The following is a 23,542-nucleotide window of genomic DNA, read 5'->3' as shown; positions in this document are numbered from 1 at the left end:
ATTATCTCCCTCTCTCTCTCTCTCTCTCTCTCTCTCTCTCTCTCTCTCTCTCTCTCTCTCTCTCTCTATCTATCTATCTATCTTGTGCACATTTTTCTAACACTTGCACTGTGGATTTATATTTTTAAGAAAATTACATCAAAACATAACAACTGTTCGTATAGTGTGTGTGTGTGTGTGTGTGTGTGTGTGTGTGTGTGTGTGTCATATTCCACGCTACCATTTAGTGATTGACAGCTGCTTTGGCTATTATTGCTCAGTAACGCAACTACAACAGCACCGTATTGGCAACATTTACTGATGGCACGTTATTGTGTTTATTGGCATGCACACTTTTTTCAGTGATACAGTGTTTTTGATATATGATGTTGCAATCTAGCATTGCGTGTTACAATTCATCAAATGCTTCCATCGTTCATACACAGTCAAGTGTCACAGCTTCATATAGTCTAACTAAGACATCAACTGAAGGGTTTCCAGGCTTTGGCTTTCTTTCGCTTTGCGGATGTGCTAGCTGCCTGTTAGCCCAGGTGCTGGCTAACCCTGCAGGGCTCGTTCCAGCACGTGCTCGTCCTGCACAGGGAAAGGCATGGTGACCCGCAGCTGTCTGTTCTCCTCCATGGTCCGTTGGATGGTCTCATAGGCGTTGGCATTTCCGGACCAGCATCGACGAGCCACCTGCAGAGCACACACACACACACACACACACACACACACACACACACACACACACACACACACACCGGAGTCGGTCAGCAATCGCCTGCATCCTGATCACTTGGGGTGGCGGCGTATATCCAATATAAGCCAATGTGGGATTATTAAAGGCATTCTATTCTATTCTATTCTATTCTATATGACTAAGTGCTCTCACCCCATTGGAGACGTCCCAGTTGAGCATCAGGCTGGCACGCCTCGCTGCTTCATCTGAGCCATCCAACAGCAGGCCGAACCCTCCGTTGATGACCTCGCCCCTGCGGGTAAGATGACAGAAGCGCTGACGAGCTGACAGGCTGATCACATGCTGTAAATAATGTGTCATTAATGATGGTAGACAATCATCAAAAACTGCATTGAAATAAAAATAAAAACAATCATACCAGCCAACACCACCACCGTTGTGCAGGGAGACCCACGTGGCGCCCCTGAACGCATCACCAACAAAATTGTGCACTGCCATGTCTGCAATAGGAAGAAACAGCTGAGGCGTCATGTCTACTCTGTCAAGAGTAATTCCTGGTAGCTAGTTGGTTCTTGTTAATAAACAGTGACTGTCATGCCAGTCAATAACAGGAAGAGGAGGAGGAGGAGGAGGAAGAGGAAGAGGAAGAGGAGGAGGGCAAAACCACAAATCTTCCAGCTATGTGGCTCCATGCCACAACAACTCTCTGTGCTTGATTTTTCAGTCAACAAACTTTCCATCATACACCTATTTAGATCGTCGCTTGACGTTTCAGACTATGGATCCAGGAGTGCTCTGAGATCTGCAGACTCAGGCCAGATAGCTGAGCCCAGAGTGAAAACCAAACACAAGGAAGCAGCATTTAGCTGCAAACAAAAGGAAGACACTTTGACATCAAAAGCGAAGTATGAAAGAGGGAGTGCCACTAACGAACGCTGAAAAGCCAAAGCTGTCACAGCGATTTACTGATAAGGCTGGAACCTTGCCAGACAGTTGAAATAGTGCTGAGTCTGAGTTCTTAAAGGTTGCAGATTCATCTTGAAAACCTCACCCATCTCATTCATCTCAGGTGACGGAACAACAAATCAATCAGCTTTTTTTTCTTTTTGCTTTGGGTGGTCATTTTGTTGTGATCAGTGCAATAAGCTAAGCAATAAGCACTAGAACGCATCAAGCTTTTAGCATCAGGCTCAGCTGGTCTTTAAGTAATCTGACTGCTTTGTGTGAATGAGTCAGAAGGTTTTCCCGATGGCCCTGCAAAAGTTAAAAGAAATTTACTCTCTGTGGTGTTGTCAAAATGTTACCTGCACAGAATGCAGAGCCGTCATAGACATTTGAGGTTTCTCTGAAGGGGCTGTCGGTGCCGCTGACATCATGATGGTCTCTGCTAATCACTACAGGGGCCTGGGCGAGAGGCGTAACATGAGACACTGGAGAAGATTCCACTTAGCACTTGATACAAGGCACCTCTGATGAAATCATCTGGGGCAGACAAAAGCGTCTTACTGAGACTCTCCCATCAGCCACCGCCTTGTTAATGGCCAAAGCAATGGAAACTCTTCCCCTCTGGTCGGAGTACAGGATCCTGGCTTGGGATCCCACAACCTGAGGAGAATTGAGCAAAGTGAATTGGATTGCAGGGTCACGGTTGTCAAGGTGATATTTCGTAGCAAGATGTATAGGGTCTAACACTCTACACTAACAACAACTGTTGGCTAAATCACCTCCACATGCAACTTGAAGTGCATTTATTTGACACATCAAACTGCCCCTAAATTGGACAACAAATTGAATCTTAAAAAGGACAACTATGAATAACTGCAATTGATCAGACTTTGATTGCTGTTGTCTTGCTTCCTCATGTATGGGTGTTTCTCAGCCATGACCAAGCTGTTCCAAGCTTAAGGAATTAAAGAGTAATTCCTTAATTTGCCCTATCACCGCACTGTAACAAAATTCCACCCTTAAAATACTAAAATACTTTTTTCAGTATTATAAATATCGACACTTAGTGATATTCAACACAGATTTTTTATAATTATAATTAATAATGGTAAATTATGCTATTACCCACAGCATACTCATAGAATATACATTTAATTCACATGTATGCGGACCTCCAGACTTACTATAAATCTCACATGCGCTCTGCATGGTTCTCTGCAAACTAACCATTTTGTGCTTTCCGGCCTCCTTGATCCATCGGATGTTGTCACTGTACTGCTGCCTGATGCGGTCATTCACACTGGCACTGATTTGCTCTAAGACATTGGCGGCAATGTTGTCCGTTGCTGCGAGGTCTTGGGGATCACCAGACGTGCACACCCAGCGAAAAGGCCCAAAGCCCAAAGAGAAAATATCACTAAGGCAGAGGCAGAAAGAGAAGAAACACAAACCAGTTACATCCACTGATTGATGGATAGACAATCCATCACAGTGTTAAAAAAACAAAACAATGTGAGATGATGTGCTGAAGAAATAGCCTCACCCCATAATGTGCTGGACGTAAGATGGGTAACGAAATTCAGTCGCTCCTCCCCCCATCTTTTCTACCTCTGCACCTTTAAAAACATTACAAAGAGTTCTTTCAAAGTCTGATGTGGATTGCATTGTGATAATCATATTGAAAGAGTGCTATAGTGTCAGATTACCAACCAGCTCTCTGGGCCTCCAGGAGAAATGCGTTGCCGTAGTCCCAGAAGAACATCCCAGCATCTGCAAGCTTGTTGATGGCCTTGACATGTCTTTGAAGGCTGTGATTGGCAGGAAAACCATGTTTTTAATTCACCTTGGTGGATTCATATGTTGGAAGAAAAACACTTTAGCAAAGAGTTGTGCATGAGTGCAACCTGCCTGTCCTGGACCACCGTTTTGAATCGATGAGGGTCAGTTGTCATGAGCTGGTTGGCCTGGCCGAAGCTGAGCTGGACTGGGTAGTAGCCTCCGTTGAATGGGTTGTGAAGGGAAGTCTGGTCTGAACCCAGATCCACCAGCAGCTCTCCAGTCCTCTCGTGCTCCTGCACCAGCCGCTCCCTGATTGGAAGGAAACGCAGGAAAAGCATACAGTAGATACCACACGTAGCCCAAGATTTAACAGCAGCAGATCCAGGCTCCTTGGGAATATGTTGAGCTCACCACAAGTCCACTATGTTTCCATGATATCCCATACTGAGGGGGGTCTTGGATTTCTTTGCCTCTCTGTAATGAGATGAAACAGCGAGTATTGCAGGAGAGTGGTTTTGCCATCAAATTACCTAATACGGAGCACTGTTTGTGAAATCTGATGGGTAAAGTAACACAATGCACACATTATAACATAGCATGGCCACGTAGGCAGTAGAGAATAAGCACATTTACTTGATTCTAAGTAACCTGCCTTTAGCCCTTTGTAGGTAAATTACTGAAACACCATATAAAAAATATCACATATATAATACAGTGTAAAAACAACTCCACCAAGACACATGAAACCAAGAAGCAGTTGGAATGAAAACTACTTACGTATCCAGCAGCAAGAAAATAATCTGTGCTATTTTTATTTATAGTGTATTAGTGTGTGTATAAAAACATCTATGGAATATTAGGAAATGCAGGTACAATTGCACAAGTATATAACATCACACAAGAATTACCAACATTTATACATATATGTATATATATATATATATATATATATATATATATACATATATATATATATATATATGTATACACACATATATATATATATATATATATATATATATGTATATATTTACATATATATATATATATATCATATATATATTCATATATATATATGAATATCATACTCTGTGTTACCTGATGCGTTTGATGCATTGCTCCAGGCTGCTGGTCACCTCCATCAGCCAGCCCTGCTCGTGTCTCTTTCTGAGAGGAGCCTCGTCCACCTACACAGCCATCAAATTCACTGTTAGGAACTGCATCCCACATTCGTTAGGGGTGAGTCAGTGCTATTAGTATAAGGGACGCTGACCTCTGCTATGATGCCAATGCAGCCAGAAATTACAGCGGCTTTGGCCTGAGCTCCACTCATTCCCCCGAGGCCAGACGTCACAAAGACACGGCCGGCCAAGTCATCGGAGCCCAGGTACCTCCGGCCAGCGTTCAGCACCGTCAGCTACACACACAAAAATCCAAAGGGATCTTATTGAAAGCAGATGCATGACATTTATATTTCTACATATAGAGAGACGGTATATGAATACGTAGGTAGACGCTCTTATACGTATGTTTATGTAGGTGCATGTATGAATGCATGTAAATATAAAAAAAATATATAAATTAGTATGTGTATACTGTATGTATAATATAGATGTGTGTGTTAGTATACATATATATATATATATACATATTAGATTATTGGATTATTAGATATGTGTACACACACACACACACACACACACACACACACACACACACAGGTACATATATTGTATATTTGGATGTGTCCATATACTGAGTGGTGTCAGGGGTTAAGACTGAAAACAAAAGTAGCCATTAGTTTGCCACCCTGAGACTGTGGACGCATCTGGTCTTGCCATTAACCAACCATAGTGCCGTGAACGATTCCCTGTGGTCCGATGTAGCAGTAGCTGCCCGCAGTCATCTGACCGTACCTGGAATAACAACACAGCGTCAGGGCGAGTCGAACAACCGCAGAGGAACGTGGATGTTTTTTTGTCGGACAAGACGTACATTGACACGCCGAGCGCAAACATCTTTTCATACTGTGGCCTGGAGGAGTAGTTGGGAATAACCTGGGTGACGCAAAGAAAACGGGCAACGTCAGCACATGAGAGGAGCGACGACTGTGTTGTTTTTGTTAAATAGGGGGTGGGTGGGGGGGTTGGGGGGGCAGGTACCATCCCGTTGGTGATGATGGCGCGGGGTGACGATGGCAGGCTGGGGAACAGACCCATGGGGTGGCCGCTGTACATGACCAGGGTTTGATCCTCAGTCATCTCGCTTAGGTAGTGCATCACCAGGCGAAACTGCGCACGCGTACACACACACACACGCACAAGCACGCACGCACACACACAGTTTGTTACACTCTTCTGAAATAACATTTTCTCAGTTAGCCTTGAGTTATATATGATTATTAATGATGCTGATTTATGTGAAGACACTGATCACGTTAATGAGTTCTCAGTAATCATCAACAATGACTTAACACAGCTCAGGGAGTTGTGCTACTTTTAGGACAGGCGTGTGTTGGCGTATCATGTGGTCCTTGCCAGTGTTGGCTAGTAATTTATTACAAAGTAATCCACTACTGTAAGTAAAATACTTTTTGAGTAATGGAGTTATGTAATGGGATTACTTTGGCAAAACTGGTAATTATATCAGAATTGCTTTATCAAGTAACGATTCCATTACTTTACTGAAATATTCTGCAAGCTAAAAATGTCTTATTATTCACAACGTGTCTAAAATCTAGAGCAACAACCAAAAAAACAACAGTGTTGCAGATTGATGATGTAGCCCTGCATGCAACGTCATTGATGTGCGACGACGCACCAAAACAAGCATGGCGGCGGCGAAAGAAAAAACAGCGATCGCGTTTGATTGATGGAATTTTTTTTTAACAAAAGTAATTAGTAATTGATTACGTACTTATGAAACAAAATCGTTAAAGAAGTAATTTGATTACTTTTTGAAGGAGTAATCAGTAATCATTAGTTGGATGACTTTTATGGAGCGATCCCAACAACACCGAGGAGTCCTTGAGGGAGGGGTGTGGGTGGGGGGGGGGGCTACCTGGTGCCCACCGTGTTGGTGACCCCTGCTCTGCATTATTCAAAAGATTCATAATCTGAATAAGAGGCCTCACCTGTGCCCAGTTACTGAACACCTGTCCATTCCCTCCGTAGGTGACCAGCTCCTGAGGGAACTGAAAGGGAGGGGGGGGGGGAAAGAGCCCTGTTATCATGACGGTTGTTTCAGATTGTAGACGGCTACAACAGAGAGTGAACCAGACTGGGATATATAGCGTCGTTGCATGCGGGTTGTGAGTGTTAAAGCTCACCTGAGCCACGGCAGGGTCCAGGTTGTTCATGATCATCAGCATTATGGAAGCTGCTTGACGGGTACGGCAAGGATACTGATCAATGGGGTAGGCTCTGAGATTGTAGAGGCAAATTCAAATGATTATTAGGAATGGAGCAAGCAAGGATCATCACGGAGGATTTAGGGGGATGTTGGCAGGGTGATCTTGAGATCTCTGTTCAAGTTTCTATAATCTTTCACTAAAATGTGACAAACTAGAAAACCTACAAAACACAACACTTTAATGATGTTTACTGTGGTGTCTTTTGCACTAATTGCAGACAAACTGTGTGTCAGCATTACATCCGAGGTTCTCCTACCTCATGCGTAATGTGGGGCAGAAGCGGTACATGTAGATGTGCCCGTACTGCCGCAGCTCTTGAGCAAACTCAAGCGCCAGGGTTGCATGGTGGGAAGGGGGGAAGTAGCGCAGTGCGTTCCTCAGAGCCAGCTAGAAGGGACAGGAACGTGTTTACAGACGGGTAGGACAACATTTTCAGGTTGGCTGAACGCTGAAAGCTTTTAATAATTGACGGAGGCCTTCGCTCTGAGTCGCTCCGAGACCTGCGAGAATCAATGTTTTGAAAATGACACAACGGGAGTGACGCACGCAGTAAGTCAGAGTTGGAGTCACAGTTGTTAACACACGCAGTATTAGTCAACTGCAGTCTGACGGTGCAGAGCCACCACCCCTCCACAGTCCTGGTAACTTCTTTGTCTTGTATTTGTCGAACATTTTATCCTTTTTTCATCATCATTGGGTGGAAACAACAGACTGTATCTACGCCATGAGCTCACAGACAGACGTTTTAACCCGCCCAAATGTGCTTGAAAACAACTGTATGAAAATGTTAGGTAAGCTATCAGTAAACTATTTTACAGTTTGTGTGCATCTTTCATCTATATACGACTCCAAACTCCTCACCCGCTCCTCCTCCGCAGTGAGATTGGGGGTCCGGATGGGAGCGTGCGGCAGGCTGGGGTCTCTGCCCCGATTGGGAGGCAGGGGGTCCAGAGGCAGTCCGCTGCATATGTCCTTTAGAGAAGACATCCTGCACAGTGTTGCCTGTCACACGCTTGATGAGCAGAGGGCCTGGAGACACTCGAGTGACAGAGAGACAGAGAGACACTGTGCATCAATCTTTAAGATTTTAAGGGCAGCCACTGTTTGCCCGACTCCGCGATTGGCTTTTTGGTTGTCTTTGCCCTTCAGAATCAACCAATGGAAAGGCGCAGGCAGATAATGAAGTTCGGTAATTATTGATCTCTGAGAAAGTTTAAAGAGGCACGTGCTTTGTTGAGCAAACAGCGTTAGACCTCTGCTCCCTGGTTACGTTTTAAATAACAGCCACTCCCCAGGGATTGTCCAAAAGTTAATGTGAGGTTTCACAGAAAAGGAGGAAAGAAAATAAACGATGGTGGCTAAAATACTTACTCTGTGTTCTCAATCTTGGCTCTGTTACGTTTAAAAATGTGAATACAGTCGATAATGTTTTGTATGATGTTGTTGCATGGCCTCATTTTTATGTTGCAGTATGCAGATGTTTCGAGGCATTCAGAGTGTTAATTTTCTTCATACAAGCCACGAGAGGGTTTCAATAAAGGAAGAATTATAATTGCTAACTTTTGTGTTTTCGGATAGAGTGAAGGAGCAGCAGGCCTTTTTTACTTTAGCAATCGTGTGTCATATTAAATCATATTCAAACAAAAATAGTCTGGCCATCAAATAAACAACTATTTATTTTCTCACAGATGTCACTTCCACACATTCTAAAATGAGACATCCAGGAGCAGAGACGGACCTCAAACACTTTCCCATTTTGCGCCGAGCCCTGCACTCTGGTCACCAGAGATGAGTTATTCTACATGGGAACAAGTTCTTCTAGTTTAGCACATGCCAATGCAAATTTCCAAAGCATTTGTTACCCTGTCTTTTTTGCACCAAGTGTTCCTTAAACACAAAACAACAACAGTATTTTAGCTTAGCCAACAGTGGTTCACAGATCACCTGACTTGGCTTGGCGTGCACATTTACCCACAGGATCCAGAATATTCAGTCTCTCTCTTCTTTCTCTTGTTGACTGTAGGAAGATTTTGTCCAAACAGGAAATGTCAATTCTGAAAATCAATCACAAGACATGAGTAATACAACCAAATTACACACAGTCTTATCAAGAACTTACTCACATCATTATTGCTTGCTTCAAAAATGGAACGCACCCAATGGGCCCTTTCGGGGTAAAGGAGGAAGTCATGTCTGATGGGTGGGGCTTCTCTCAACTCTGGTCCGACAGACAGGTATTTTTTAGATATTTATATTTTCCCTGAAATGTCTATGACAATGTTATTTTACTGTAAAGTTACATCCCATAGACCCCATACTGTGAGAATAGAGAGATACCTCTCTGAAATCCCCCTCTAGTAGTCCAAGAACATAATAAGAATTTCAGATAGTCATCATATTCTCTCCTCTCTCTCTCTCTCTCTCGCACTGAATTAAACGCTATACAATTCACCATTAAAAAAAACAACAACAAAAAACTTTAAGAAATAATGGGACCTTTGAGGACGGTTGATTAGACTCTTGTGTAGGGTTTGGTAGAGTGAGGGTAGAGCGCTGCAGACACTCTTGCATGGAATGCTGAATGCTGAAATGCTCCAGGCAGTCGGAGCCCCTTTACCTCCTTCTTACTGAAGAGGAAGCAGGAAAAGCCTTCATTAAACTGAGTAGCACGGGGTCCACTGGCCACCCCACCCAGTTCCAGTTGATCTCCCCACGAGGTGAAGTTAACAGGTGGAGAGAAAGTTTACTTCTCTTACCTCATCTTTAGGATCCTCCTCCACCACCTGTGCTCTGCTGGGCATTTCATGATCTTCGGTGACGAAGGCGATCCGCTCCTTATCTATTGTGCAAATTTGCTTTTGTTAAGAGGCATTTCACGAATATAGTTTCTTTAACGACAGTTTTTTTTTTTTTTTTTTTTTCTGTTTTGTGTTGGTAACAAAATGAAGGTCTCCCCCAAACAAAAGATCTGTTCAGATTGATTAACTAATGATGACAAAAGTAGAGTGACAAGATTTTTGGTCAGTGTGAATAATAAAGCTGAGTCACCCGTCCAGGGTGACTGTAATTACAGCTATTTTTATATTTATATTATATTTTTATTATATTTATAACAGCTATACCTTCCTGTCTGAACCAGCGCGTTCTTTCCATAAGGTAAAACAGATGAAGGCCATCTTCCCAGTGCACTCCGGGATGACGTCAGAGTACAGGTCGGCTTTTTCCCGTTCCAATCTCTTGCAGGGTCTGAAATCATAGGCTCATGGTTGCCCTCTACTGTTGGAAACAGACCACTCCAAAGAGCTGGTGTGAAAACGAAGTAACTTTTACGACGCTCTTAACTGCGAAAACTTCTAAATCCCAAGAGAGAAGGAAAATCAGAAGTCTAAAGAATGTGAAAGACCTGTGAAAGATCCTAAATATGATTCTATGCATAAGAAGTTTCAGTTGTTGTATATGATGTCCAGGTCTATATTTGTATAGAAGACCGACCATCCATCCATCCACCCATCCATCCATCAATGCTTCTCCTGCATTCAAGGTTGCTGGAACATATTTCAGCCGTTATAGGACAGGTTGAAAAAAATGGAAAACATTACTTTTATTTTTTATTTTTTTGCATAATTTTGTTTTGAAGTACATTTTTTATATATCCAAAAGACATTTATCTCACACTTCAGACAAATCCAAAGTTATTTAATGCATGGACTATGTACAGAAAATGCATTTTCAGTTCTGGAATGTGAAAATTGCACAGAATGAGAAAGCATACATTAAAAACAAATAGATCTTAGGAAGTTTTCACAAGAAAAAGTAGAAATGTGACCATTAGAGTTAATACTGCTCAGGATGATATACAGTAAAATAGCAAGGATTTCACCCCATTGCTTTCTTTCTTTCTTTCTTTTTTTTTTTTTAAATAACAGGTTTCATCTGGTAACTGTTTACAGAAATAAAAACTATTTCCACTGACAAACTGCATAATACGGTCAACCTCAACTCCTTCCAAAACCCTGGCCAAAAGGTAGCAGCAGAGCTGGGAAATGTTTTTGACGTGTGTTCGACGGTTCAGCTTCCGGTCAACACCTTCACGGAATGAGCTGCTTGTAAAAATAATACAAAATAGAATAAAATAAAGCTGAAAAGGACTAAGAAAGCACCAGGCAGAGTGTTGTAATTCACCCAGCAGGATTGTGACCTCTGTCATTAGAGTCAAGTGGGCCTGCAGGCTGAAGTGTTTAAACGTCAGTCTAAAGAAAAGCAGCAAACTTCCACAGGGCTTTGCATACTCGGTAGGATCTTGAAGCGCCAAACCCACGACTAAAAATAATAATGAAAAAAATAATAAAATAAAAATCACAAAGAGTGATGAGGTAAAAGTCAGATGTCTGTGTTAACGTTGGGAGATTTGTGGTGAGGAGGTTATGAGGTCCTACAAGGTACCACTCTAAAATCCCCTTCCTGAGGATTCCCCGGACATCCTGACACTGAAGAGCTGACCATGCCGGCGCTCCACAGATATTAAAGACAAAGGCAAGGTTTCTTTTGATCTCAATAAAAGCTGAAGTGAGGGTGAGTGGACGCTGGCCTCTCTAGAAGAGCAGCGCCCCCATGCTGCCCATTTCACTCTGTTCTTTGACAAAGATCTCAAAGTACTGATAGATGATGGTGACGGCCAGTAGGATGCCGGTTCCGGAGCCGATAGCTCCAAGGAAGTCGGCCATGACTGATAAGCCACCGATGCACAGACCACCAAAGGCAGCAGCAGTAGGAATGTACCTAGAATCAGAAACGGAGGGGAAAAAAAAGATTGCAACGTGTTCTTACAGGTCTGTTTTCAGTCACACTTTGCAGATGAGGCAGCCATATAAATGACGTGTGTGTTGCCTTAACAACTCTTGTAGGGAACAGAAATGAAATTAAAACCACTGAATTACAATCCTCCTGGGTTAGAATACAAGATTCACAGCCTCCCTGAAGATCCAGATCCAGCAGCAGCATCTAGTGATCGCGGTGCTTCCAAACACATGTCAAACTATTCATTGTTAAATAACGCCTCAATAACATTACAAATGTTGCGATGCTGCTGCTAGCAACAAACAATGTGCCGCTGTTTAAAAAGGCAGGTAAAATGGCTAAAAACTCAAAACTCGTGCGCTTGCACCATCACCCAAATGTCGACAAAGCAAAGTTCTAATTTTACCTGTTCAGCTCATGGACCATTGAGGTTTCTCTGTGTCCCCTCATCACCATCTGCTGCTCCTTCAGCTGCTTTGCCACCTGGATGAAATTCAACGGCAAGACTTGTTTTTCCAACCCTGTTCAAAAGTAAGTCGCCCCGTCACCGGTGCAGGGAGCAGCGCCAACTCACGTCCTTTGCGGAGGAGCCGGAGACTTCGATCCAGGTTTTGGAGAAAAAGGCACACGATCCCAGCATGAAGGAGATGTAGATGGCGGCGTGGACCGGGTCCTCCAGAACCGAACCAAATGACTCTGGAGGGGAGAAGTAGTAGCAGAGGCCACCCACAGGGTAGGCACGAGCTGGACCGCCTGATGTTGAGTCCTGCAGGCAAAGAGGAAAATAAACACATCTCCCATCAGCAGTGATTTAACTGGGGATGCACCAAACAGAACCAGTAGAGTACCAGCACTTGCATTTCAGTCCTCACCGATACCAATACTGCATACTTAATAAGGCCATAACACATCATAAAATTACTTTGATTTTTTTTTTTGTTGAAATTTTTCCACAGATGTTCTGTTATTTGAACAACATTCCTCAGCATGCCTTTCCAGAACAGAGGTGGGCAAACGTTTTGACTTGTGGGCCACAATGGGTTCTAAAATCTGACGGAGGGGCCGGAGCAGCAGCGGATAGATGGAGTGTTTTGATGGCCCACGTCATAAGAGAAAAAAATATATCATGGGATATGTAGAAAATGTGCTTTAATGTCAATTGAAAATGAACCAAAGCAAAGTTGTCACAAAATATGTTATGAAGCCCCATGGTATTTAGCTCTTTATTGAAATGACACTTCAAACACTGACAAAAATGGATGAAATACAGCTATTTTATGCCTTACTTACTATTAATATCATTTCTTCAAGTTTGGCGGGCCAGATTAAAAAGCTTAACAGGCCGCATTTGGCCCCCGGGCCGTAGTTTGCCCATACCTGTTCTAGAACAGGGGTGACTGTCGCTAGTTTCACTGCAGTACAAACACAAATTTAACAAAATTGTCATATACATACATATGCAACTGGTAAAGTATTTCACAAGTACGAGTTGAGTACTTAACCCCGGTATCGGTACTGATACCTGATACTGGTATCAGGTACCTGATACCGGTATCAGGTATCAGTGCATCCCTGGACTTAATTAGATAAATTAATTAGTCAGCTGCTTCAGTCCAACTCAGCCTCAACCTGAGCAGGAAGGTGTGGTAAAAAGGTCAGTACTTACAGACCACGTGCCAAGCAAATTCACCAGGAAGTTGCCACTGAAGCGGGTGGAGAGCATCTGAGAGATGACGTACAGGTTGGACACCAAGGCGGACTGCAGGATGATGGGGATGTTGGAGGTGTAGAAGAGCTTGATGGGGTAGGTGTTGTACTGGCCACGGTAGCGAGCAGACTTGATGGGCAGGTCCACCCGGAAGCCCTGAGGACACGGAAGGAATTCACAGCAACTTTAGCATCAAACTGAACTGAACCGTCGATCTCGTCATGAGTGTTTTCCTCTATTTGGCTTTTTGGAAGACGTTTCTCACAAACCTGGAAGTAAATGACCACGGCAAAGACAAAGATGGTGGCGAGCAGGTTCATGAGGTTGGGCAGGTTCTGCCGGTAGAAGGCTTCTCTCAAGGCGCGGACTTTGTCTGTCCGAGTGGCCAGCAGGTGGAAGAGAGCAATGATGGACCCTTCAAATTCGGTGCCTGAAAAACACACATTGTACTGAGGCACCTCTGCTCAGAGCAACAATGTGGATTCTGACCACACTTGATGCACTTCCAATTCAATTAAATTTTTTTTTTACTTGTCGCAGATTCTTACCTCTTCCTGTGTTCACAGTTGTGGGGCTGAAGGACTTCCACACAATGGTCTCGCAGATGTTGGTAGCGATGAAGAGCGAGATCCCAGAACCGAGACCGTATCCTTTCTGCAGCAACTCGTCCAGCAGCAGCACAATCAGGCCAGCCACAAACAGCTGCACGACAAAACACATGCAGTCAGCTAAAACAACAGAAAGGGACTGATGTGTTCATCTGAGACTAAAAACTGTGAATGATAAAATTCATTGCAACTATTATTGATGTGTTTTAATAATTAAAGCAATTTAGTAACGTATCAGAATCAAGATTTTCATTCATCTAAAAGGTTGCTTAATTATATTTAATTTCCATTTAATCTAAACGTAAAGTATGTTATGTTTAAGCTTTAAACAAAAAATAATTATGTTTACTTTTGTCAACTTTGCTCTTCAGTGATACCACATTCCAGGACAGAGAACAGAGAGATTCAGCAGGTGCAACAAAATGATCTTCTTTTAGCATATCTTTTTTTCTTAGACATTTTTGATGCCTATCATAATAATGTGATGCCTTATGCATGCAATGCTAACTTCTTCATCTCAAACAATGTATTGAAAGAAAAGCAGACAACATAAACCACAACCCCCCCCCAAAAAATGTCAGTGTCTCAATAACCTGTCATGTGACCCAGTGTCACCATGGTGTCAGTGGTCAATTGTCATTTATCGTCATCAGGAACCTGTGTTTGTGATGTTTGCAGTCAACTGCCTTATGCAATAAGTATTGTGTCACTGAAGAGTCGACTGAACATCTGCACACATGTTTAGAGAAGGTTGAACAAGGTTCACCTGTAAAAGGTTAAAGTGCATTTTAGGTGCATTCTAAAATTTCATCCTCACTTTTTGTAAGTAGTGTGTGCAGGTATTTCAAGTTAAAGTTGGACTATTGGTCAGAACAGACTAAAGTGTATTCCCACCTGGATGATAATAACCAGACAGACTCCGGCACCCATTTCCGAGGGGTCTCCATACATGCCAGTCATCACATACACAATGGCCTGTCCAATGGTTATAATCATTCCAAACACTGTAACACAACAGTCTTGGTTAGACAATGTACGGGAAAAATGGAACGTAGACAAGCGCTCCCAAACGGCTGGCCAGTGAAGAGCTGGAGGGCTCACTCACATTTCTGAGCTCCGTTGAAGAGCGCTCTGTCCTTGGGCGTGTCTCCCACTTCAATGATCTTCGCCCCAGCCAGCAGCTGCATGATCAGGCCCGAGGTGACAATGGGCGAGATTCCCAGCTCCATCAGGGTACCTGGAGGCAGGTGTTCAAGGTTAAGTGTGGAATATTTGGAGTTTTTGAGGAAGAAACAGCGGAATCAAGTGGTTACATTTGAGACTGCAGCGCACTGTCACTTATGTCTCCTTGGGGACAGTGTACCATCCCCCTACTGAACTTGCCAGGGAACTACAGTGACCTGCGCACCCAAACCCTAACACACACACACACACACACACACACACACACACACACACACACACACACACACACACACACACACACACACACACACTTCTAAGGGTAGGAAAACCAAATGACTTTTACTGTGGTTAGACACTTTTATTAATGTATTTATAGGCAGTTAAGTTAAATCAAGCCAAATATTACACACTAGACCTTTAAGGTTAGGAGATATTGTCAGAATAAAGCAGAATAAGCACTTTTATATTTAACTCATTTGCTAGGCACTCACCTCTGTTTGATGCCAGAATGACTCGGATCCAGTAGAATGGATCAGCTGAGTCAGTGGACATGATGCCAAAAAGGGGAATCTGCATGAAGCAAAGTTCACACCATGAAATCAAGTACCTAAACAGTGCACACTTCTGGTTGCGTTCAAGAGCTTGTCAAACAATGCCATTCACGTAACAGTTTTAGATGTCAAATCTTAAAAGCTCTGCAAACTTCAATGACGGAAATGTGATTTTTTTTTATTTTTTTAACTTGGACGACCATAGGGTGGCATTTTACCTGGCAACAGACCAGAAAGATGAAAAGGGTGATGGCAGTCCATAATACCTTCTCTCTGAACTGGATCTGTTGGAACAACAGACTTTAGTAAAGCAGTCACACAATTGCAAAAACCACCGTTTTCATGAAACGAGCCGTACACACCTTTCTTTCAGGTTTCTGGATCTCTGGTATCACCGCACAGAACGGCTTGATCACCTCCAGGAATTTGACTGAAAACCAGCACAAATTTTGTGAGGGCAGTTTTTTTTTTTTTTTTTTTTAAACTCAGTTTTACTTTTATGTAAAAAAGAAAAACAACAAAAAAACAAACATCTGAATGTTTATAAAGAAAACTTTAAAAACAAACAAAGCTTAAAAACTGTCAACCTGTTTTCTGTCTGCGATGCTTTGTAAGCTTGGTTTAACTGGTGGTAAACGGCTCCCTTCAAAATGTCAAACAGTTATGCAGTGCAGGCAGATACAGATACATCTAGTACTCTTATTTCCAGAGCCATGCAGTTGACTGAATTTCAACAAATGTCATTCCTCCATGTACCCTTCTCGAAGACACTATTCTCAGGGATCCAACCTTAAAAGAAAATCTACTTTAACCGAAAAGCACATTTTTTGCTTTGCATTTCTCAACCTAATGATGAACTTGGTGGGTTTTCTGGACGTCATTGACGATAATTTGTGAAACACTTGATCCTGTGTGAACTACCTGGGTTATTTCAAAACGTTTGTAAAATTCTTCCCACTGTGACTCAGATAGCAATGACTGTTGTGAGTATACAACTTCTAAGCCTTTGGCCAGTCTATTTTCTGAACAGCTCAACCCCCCCCCCCCCTCCCCCCTCAAGTATCAAACCTCACAACTTCTGTGAAAAGTGAACAAGTCTAACATTTTTGCATAATCACGGCATTCAGAATAATCACTCATCACCTAATATCTGACAGTATTTTCGTTGGACGTGTTGGACGAGTAAGGACATCTTCGATTTTAGGAACAGCATTGTAGCTGCCTGGATGGACATCAGTAGGACGTGGCAGTGAATGGTGGGCGGACCCAAGGCGAAATCTGAGTCTACAGTGACCTAAACCAAACCGTTTCTACAATAAAAAAAATACACGCTAATGAAATGTAACAAGAGTTGGGCATTCCCACCGAAACAAGATTCATATTTATCACAAGCAGATGATTTAGAGAGCGGGATAACAGCGGGTCTCTAATGCGTCGTCATCACTCGGCTGTCGCTGTCTTTGAATGAATGGTTAGCAGCCTTAGCTGAGAGGCTGTTCCAAGATGAACTGCAGCGTTTGTAACGCTAAACCGCGAACGAGATGCTCAGAACGGGGGGAAACCTCTTCAACTGTTTCGCTGACCCTTTGCGAAGTTTTTCTTCAACGCCAGCCCCTTACGCGAGCACGAAACTGTCCTGGAACAAGCTAGCATCGCACGCTAGCGCGTCCCCAAGGCTAACGCTCAAACAGTTGGCTAAATAAAGTTATTAGTGCATTGTGGGGGTCTTGGTACACATGCTCTCTGTGTACAATCTTGCAGCAGCAGTCGAGAAAAGTTATACTCACTGCCCATGGTGTGCCAGGTGTCCAGTCGCCACCTCCACACAACGCTCGGCTTGATCACTGATGTGACAGATGCGCCGGCGGCAAGGGGCAAGAGGGGAGGAAACTTTAGAGACACGTCACTACTATAGAGACACGAAGAGCTGAGATTTTTAAAGAAGCAGCCAGTGAGCGTCAGGTTGGTTCAAGTGGGCGTGTTAGGGAAGCATTGCCTGCAGTGGAGTGACTGTGACAGCCTGAATTAACGTCAACCTCGATGTTTATAATAAATCAGAACTATCTCATATCTCATAATTTCGACTTAAATAAATAAATAAATAAATAAATAAATCTCATAATTTCTGTAACAATAGGATTGTTATGTTAATATGTGGTCCCACACGGACCATTTTGGAAGTTACTCGTGTGTGCAGTACAGCCGAGCTGACGGTGATTTGGTTACAAGCTCCAAGAGCAAAGTTATAATAAAATCTATATGCAGTTAAAGACTGCGTCCATCGTCTATTCTTTGAGTGGCAAGACAAAGAAAGTAACAATTTCGGTTTTCTTATCTAATAATTTCGATTTTTTTTTTTTAAATCTCGTAATTTTGATTAAAAAAAAAAAAAAAAAAATCTCAGAATTATGATTTACCATAGGGAACGGGCGGAAATGGGCTCCCATATAACTGTCAGAAGGTCATAAAAACAATTTTAACCTTAATTCCTGATTTTGTAATGGCTCGCATTTGGTTTGTAGCAACTGCGATGTCGGAATCCTGGCTCAGTAGATCCACATCATGTACTGTAAATATGTAGTGACACAAAAAAGGTCAACACGTAATCAACAAGTCAACACAACAAACGCACTTGTGCGTCAAATGACACATAGATAAAACCTTGATAAAAACTGGTAACAAATGTGTATTTTCCTCTGAATCTGAATCTTCTTAAGAATATTCTCATGAAGTTAGCTACCTTTTAACATTCCTGGTGTATTATTTGGATTGTCTGTCTAGAAAAATGTTTGTTAATTGATCAACATTTGATGACATGTTCTAGATTAAATCAAGTTTATAAAGAAGTTAGTCTAAACAATTATCCATTATTATCATAGTAGTGGGTACTTATTTCAATTAAAGCAGGAGATTATCTTAATTACTTCATTCCTTAATTGTGCTCAAGTCTAATTTGCAGTGCAGAAACAATTCAGAATTTTGGTAGTTTTGTGCCTTGCATGAGCTGGCTCTGGTAGTCTATTGTATGTCTTTGGCAGTAGTCTTACTTTGAAAACAAGGACGCCAACGATCACTACAGCGCACAGATGACATGTCCCCACTAGATGGCAGCAGTGGCAAGACCATTATAACAGCGAGGAGTTTGCGTCGGGTTTGCTTGTTTTCTCTCTCTCTCTCTCTCTCTCTCTCTCTCTCTCTCTCTCTCTCTCTCTCTCTCTCTCTCTCTCCCTCCCCTCTCTCTCTCTCTTTCTACCCCCCCCCCTCCCCTCTCTCTCCCTACCTACATGTAACCTAAAGAACTCACAAGCAACAATTGTATTGACAAAATAGCCCAAAGGCTCCGTGGTGTCAAAAGAAACACTTCACCTGAAATCACCTTGCAATTAACCTTTTGGTTACCAGGGTTTTTTTGTTTTTGTTTTTTTTTACTGAGCGATGATGCTAAAGGTTATACTGTAGGATTCAACTTTAAGAGGACCAAGCAACAATAAATGACAGCCCAATTCAGAGTCAGTGTGTTTTGAGGAAGACGTAACCCACAACTCATAACCTTTCCTTTTATGCATTTCATTAATCATTTCTTTCACAGCTACCATTCATACCGCTAAGTTACTACGATGTGTACGTGTATAACCCATGCTGAAACTGTGTGTAGAGATTAACATTTATATCTTTCCAAATAAAGCTAAAGTTGTCAGCATTTCATAACTATATTACACTGTCATTGTAAAAGAGCAAGTGGCAAGACGCGCTATGGTAGACGACCAGATGTGGAATCTCTTGTCCTGCTTCATTTTCACGTGGTGAACTTACAGCACACCCCCAGCTTGCTTTAGTAAATGACCTAATCTGACAGTTTGGTATGTGACACAAAAGTCATTGAAAAACCTCATTTTGTAAAAATGTGTAGAATGTTTGCAATATTGCTTTATTTCTATGAATCACTTGTGCGTCTGGCCAGCTTACGTAACATTGAGAAAGAACAACAAGAACAACAAGGCAACAAGTCTGGCTCTCTACTTGTAGTGCATCACTTCGTCCAACCCCTCTAAACTTAAATCTAGTGTATTTATCCAAACTAGATTTAGAGCCTATACTTGCAGGGGTGCCTCGGCTACTCCGCAGACAAGTTCAAAACAGAGAAACTATTTAAACTAACCTGCGTATCAGTGAACTCTAAGAGGAGGTCCGGCTACACATGTAGTCATAAAGACGAAGAAAGGTCTCAAATCAAAGAAACATTCTAGGACAACTTCACCTGCTATGATTTGTCAACAAAAAGATTGTCAATTTAAGCTTAATAATAATAATAAAAAAATAACCACAACCACTCTAGGACATAACATTAGATGTATGTCTCTAAATTAAACCGACCAGCTGTTTTAGAGGCAAAACCTTCATGTGTTCATTAGACCAAATATCTACTTAGTCAGTCACATTTCGGAAACTCAGTGCATTTTATAGTCAAGACAATTGGTCCGAACATGTTCAAACTGGGCATCAGAGTAGGGCAAAAGGTTGATTCTGGCAACTTTAAATGGTTGTCAGTGTGATAATTGGGCTGTTCTGAGTATCAGGTAATAATCAATCAGGAACTATTGATCTACTGGGATTTTGCCACACAACCTTCACAGAAGTTCACAGAAGATGGTCTGCAAAAACCAGGATATCTTAGAGGAGAATGGTGAGACTGGTGCGGGATGTCACAAAGACAACGGTAACTCCAATCGGCTCTTATTACAACCAAAGACCACCAATTTTTTTTTTTTAACCTATCCTGTCAGCAACTGAGACATACGGTGAAAGATCTGCATACCCTTGTAAAGCGTGCCAGATTTATCCTCCAAAGGAGAAGCTTTGGGGATAAGGTGTACATACACCAGCATTAGCAAGCTGGGGCTGACGAAACCTCAAAACCTGCAGACTTTTAACTGTCTTTTCTCTTTCTTCGTTCAATTTTACTGTAGAGGGTGATAGAGTGACATGACGTTTGAAGTCTGATTAACCTAAAACTGTTAATTGCAAAAGAGTATACAATGGCCCAAATATGTCGGCACCACATTCTCTTTACCCTCGTGTGCACACGGAGAAAGGAAATGCTGGATTGGCAGCTCAGCTCCCATTACATAAGAGGCTTTGAGTTTGCTGTACTATGAAGGAATGTTGAACTCCGCTGGCTGCTGCGGTTTATTCCCGCTTGTATCTTGTGGGGTCGACTCTCTGCTGCAGAGAAGTACCTGCGGGCTATTCCAGTTATTGCTCCCCATTAATCCTCTGCCAACAGTGACTGTTTATCCTTGTCAGATGTTAACGCCAGTGCAGTTTTGCTGTGACAGGATGGTAATAATCGGTGCTCTGCCATATCAGTGGAGTTTCTTTATGTCAGAGGGGAACGCTGGGAGAATCCAGTAGGAAAATGGGTGGGAGTAAGGAGTCACAAGATCACCATGAGACTGGGTGAAGGGAGTCACTTCCCACTCACGCTTTACCAGCTTTTACTGACCATCAGATTGAGGTTACTTGCTTGGACATCGTCTACAATTGTAACGCTACAGTATATCTGTTGCTAAGGGGTCAGATGGAAAGGTTGGTGGGTAACTGGTGGATTAGACCCCTGCCTCTAATCCATGGCCGTGACCCAGCACGCAGAGGAACGTTGTGTCCTCGTCCACACGCATGAGGTTACATAAATGTTGACAGATTAAAGATCCCTGTCTGCTCTCGCTCATACAGACCATTTCTGGCACAGCGTTAGAAGGGTTAATGAAGAACAGCCTGTTCCTCCAGTTTGAGATAACCCCAGCATCCTCATTCCAGTCATGGGGAAAAAGCCACTCGGCAGCACTCAGTGCATCTTTCACACGTCGCTGGTGGAGTTGAGTCAACAGAGGGATGTGCTGAGGCTGTTGGGTGAGAGAGGCAGATAGACTAAGGACCCGTTTACACCAAGATGGGTTTAACTGAAAATCATAAAATTCTTTATTGTTACTGCCGTTGTCACCAAGACCCGCACATTTTTGAAAATGGCCTCCAGGGTGGGAAAGTTTGAAAATATCTCCCTTTGCTTAAATTCCAAAAAACAGCATTTTTTTTTTATTTAATTGTAATGATGTTGTAATGATGTTATCTTAGGTCCACCTTCAGCTCGCAACCTCAACTTGAAGTGACAACAATGACGGACAAAAGACTTGTGTTACTTCTACAAAAGATTATCAGCCTGAGTGATCTTCTGCTTCTGCACAACAACAAGCAGATAATGGTGGAGAATAACTGTGGATTGTGTGCAAAGTGTAAATAGACACAATGCAAGTAATTTGCAAACTTCTTGTTTTCCTTTTTAACTAATTTTCTTCTTCTGGGTTACGCTGACTGGGATATTGAACCAGAAAAGCAAAGCAAAATGTCGCAGAACTTCGACTAGCATGACTCCCTATCAACATCATCAGGAGCTTTGAGGCTTCGTATTCTACAATAACTAGAAGCAGAAGTTCAACTTTGTCGTCTATCTTGTCCGAGTTTCTCCTTAATAGACCATGCTCCAGGTTTTCCACACCTTCTTCAGGGAGTAAACTCACATTGCCACACATGGCCTGGAATAGGTACTGCAGCGCTATCAGCAGTTTCCGACAGTCACGTGTAAGATAACATTTTTGGCGACGGCTTTCTTGAAATATATGATGCGGTCAGTTTCAAAGAATACAGTCTTTGTGTAAACAGGGCCTAAGTCGCACTCTGACGTGCAACACAGGGGCCCTTTAAAAGTGAAGCCACATTGTTTTGACAGACATTGAGGGACACACCCACACACAAGTTCTTTCTGTCTTTATGTCATTTGTTCAAGTGTTGAGCGCGACTTTAATGAGTCACCTAACACAACAGAGATGGGCTGATGGGTCAGTCCTGCATATCGATGACTGGAAATTGAGGACCGTGCATGCGTAATCCCGCTCACTGTACACAAAGACAGGCTGAAAGGAGTGAGCAATACAATGGATGTGATGAGGGGATGTACGCAGCTGGTCGATGACACTACCTATACAGTTTATCCCCAGAGGGAGTGAAGTGGGAGGTGTGTGCTGCTGGTTTTGCTCTTTGTTATCCTGCTAATCTCATTTGAACCGCTGCGCTTGTACAAGCACCAGCGTCCATTGCAGTAGTCTGTGAAAAGGTTTTCCGGATGAACGGTGCCTGGCTTTTGACAAACTGACTTGCAAGGTGTATTAAGAGCAGTTGATCATTAATGATAAAGTTAACGCTTAGTATCTGGGGCAACAGATTAAGATGGTTAATGCCGAAGCGTGCATTACACTCAGTGGCAGTGTACAGTGCGGCTTTATCTGAGCAGAGCAGACGTGCTGTGGAGAACGTTGAAATGAATGCTAAAGACAAAGGGCAGCTGAAATACGCCTTTTATAGGAGTGAGCTATCCAGCATGGCTTTAAAGATATGCTGTTCTGTTGCAAGCTTTATTACAGTAATCAAGATGTCAACCGTGACATAATTGTAAAAAAGGAACAAGTGCTTTTGAGGACATGTCGGTGGGACACACCTCCATCGGTCCACAATTACAGCACGTCTAGGAACATTGTAATTAGCTCAGGCAAAGTCAAGGGTTCCTGCGTGCACGAGGTGGAAAATGTACGTGTGACGGATTAAGGCTGCCAATTTTAAGTTGAAACTTACACGAGAGCTAAGCATCCCTGACCAGACTGTCGCCGTGAGACTTGATCCAAATCATTCCAGAGCAGAGACTGCACACTCATCACTGCCTGTCTTGTCCTGTCTGGGATATTTTGAGCACACACACTCATGCTCTGTGATTGCTACAATGAGAATACACGTACATAGAAGAATAAAATGATCCCTTTTACTCTT

General features: G+C 42.7%; 2 protein-coding genes across 3 annotated transcripts; both read right to left on the bottom strand.

Annotated features, from left to right (window-relative positions):
• Positions 1-293: 293 nt before the first annotated feature.
• uroc1 (urocanate hydratase 1) lies at positions 294-7,895 on the bottom strand. Its single transcript, XM_076037030.1, has 19 exons — positions 7,680-7,895; positions 7,075-7,205; positions 6,735-6,828; positions 6,540-6,599; positions 5,569-5,697; positions 5,402-5,463; positions 5,256-5,322; positions 4,680-4,823; positions 4,505-4,593; positions 3,818-3,880; positions 3,536-3,715; positions 3,338-3,435; positions 3,171-3,243; positions 2,855-3,044; positions 2,189-2,287; positions 1,987-2,086; positions 1,101-1,182; positions 875-974; positions 294-678 (listed from the first exon to the last, which is right to left on the bottom strand). The coding sequence occupies exons 1-19, from the start codon at positions 7,803-7,805 to the stop codon at positions 538-540; spliced, it is 2,028 nt and encodes a 675-aa protein (XP_075893145.1). The 5' UTR covers positions 7,806-7,895; the 3' UTR covers positions 294-537.
• A 2,603-nt stretch (positions 7,896-10,498) lies between these two features.
• LOC142895805 (protein transport protein Sec61 subunit alpha-like) lies at positions 10,499-17,588 on the bottom strand. 2 transcript variants are annotated; one of them, XM_076037103.1, is made up of 12 exons: positions 17,455-17,588; positions 16,030-16,097; positions 15,886-15,951; positions 15,608-15,686; positions 15,037-15,168; positions 14,826-14,935; positions 13,872-14,025; positions 13,593-13,753; positions 13,282-13,479; positions 12,190-12,381; positions 12,022-12,098; positions 10,499-11,597 (listed from the first exon to the last, which is right to left on the bottom strand). In XM_076037103.1, the coding sequence occupies exons 1-12, from the start codon at positions 17,459-17,461 to the stop codon at positions 11,411-11,413; spliced, it is 1,431 nt and encodes a 476-aa protein (XP_075893218.1). In that variant the 5' UTR covers positions 17,462-17,588; the 3' UTR covers positions 10,499-11,410. The 2 variants fall into 2 exon arrangements, with proteins under 2 accessions (XP_075893218.1, XP_075893217.1); XM_076037102.1 differs by lacking the exon at positions 17,455-17,588 and adding an exon at positions 16,811-17,028.
• Between the last annotated feature and the right edge of the window lie 5,954 nt (positions 17,589-23,542).

Source organism: Nelusetta ayraudi, unplaced genomic scaffold, assembly GCF_046127955.1.
Source record: "Nelusetta ayraudi isolate G7.1 ecotype Tasmania unplaced genomic scaffold, CSIRO-AGI_Nayr_v1 ptg000050l, whole genome shotgun sequence".
Lineage (NCBI taxonomy): Eukaryota > Metazoa > Chordata > Actinopteri > Tetraodontiformes > Monacanthidae > Nelusetta > Nelusetta ayraudi.
The sequence above is the reverse complement of the archived record's forward strand: the minus strand, read 5'-3'. Positions and strand labels throughout refer to the sequence as shown.

What these genes read in the sequence shown, in the direction of transcription:
- LOC142895805 (XM_076037102.1), bottom strand. Translation starts at nt 16,901, where the DNA reads ATGTCCATCCAGGCAGCTACAATGCTGTTCCTAAAATCGAAGATGTCC. An exon ending in TCCAGAAACCTGAAAGAAAG is followed by an intron (nt 15,952 to 16,029) that starts GTGTGTACGGCT and finishes TTGTTCCAACAG; the next exon opens with ATCCAGTTCAGAGAGAAGGT. An exon ending in CCGTGGTCATTTACTTCCAG is followed by an intron (nt 13,480 to 13,592) that starts GTTTGTGAGAAA and finishes CCGTGTCCTCAG; the next exon opens with GGCTTCCGGGTGGACCTGCC.
- uroc1 (XM_076037030.1), bottom strand. Translation starts at nt 7,805, where the DNA reads ATGTCTTCTCTAAAGGACATATGCAGCGGACTGCCTCTGGACCCCCTG. An exon ending in GAATCGTTCACGGCACTATG is followed by an intron (nt 4,824 to 5,255) that starts GTTGGTTAATGG and finishes TTGTGTGTGTAG; the next exon opens with CTGACGGTGCTGAACGCTGG. An exon ending in CAATGCATCAAACGCATCAG is followed by an intron (nt 3,881 to 4,504) that starts GTAACACAGAGT and finishes ATCTCATTACAG; the next exon opens with AGAGGCAAAGAAATCCAAGA.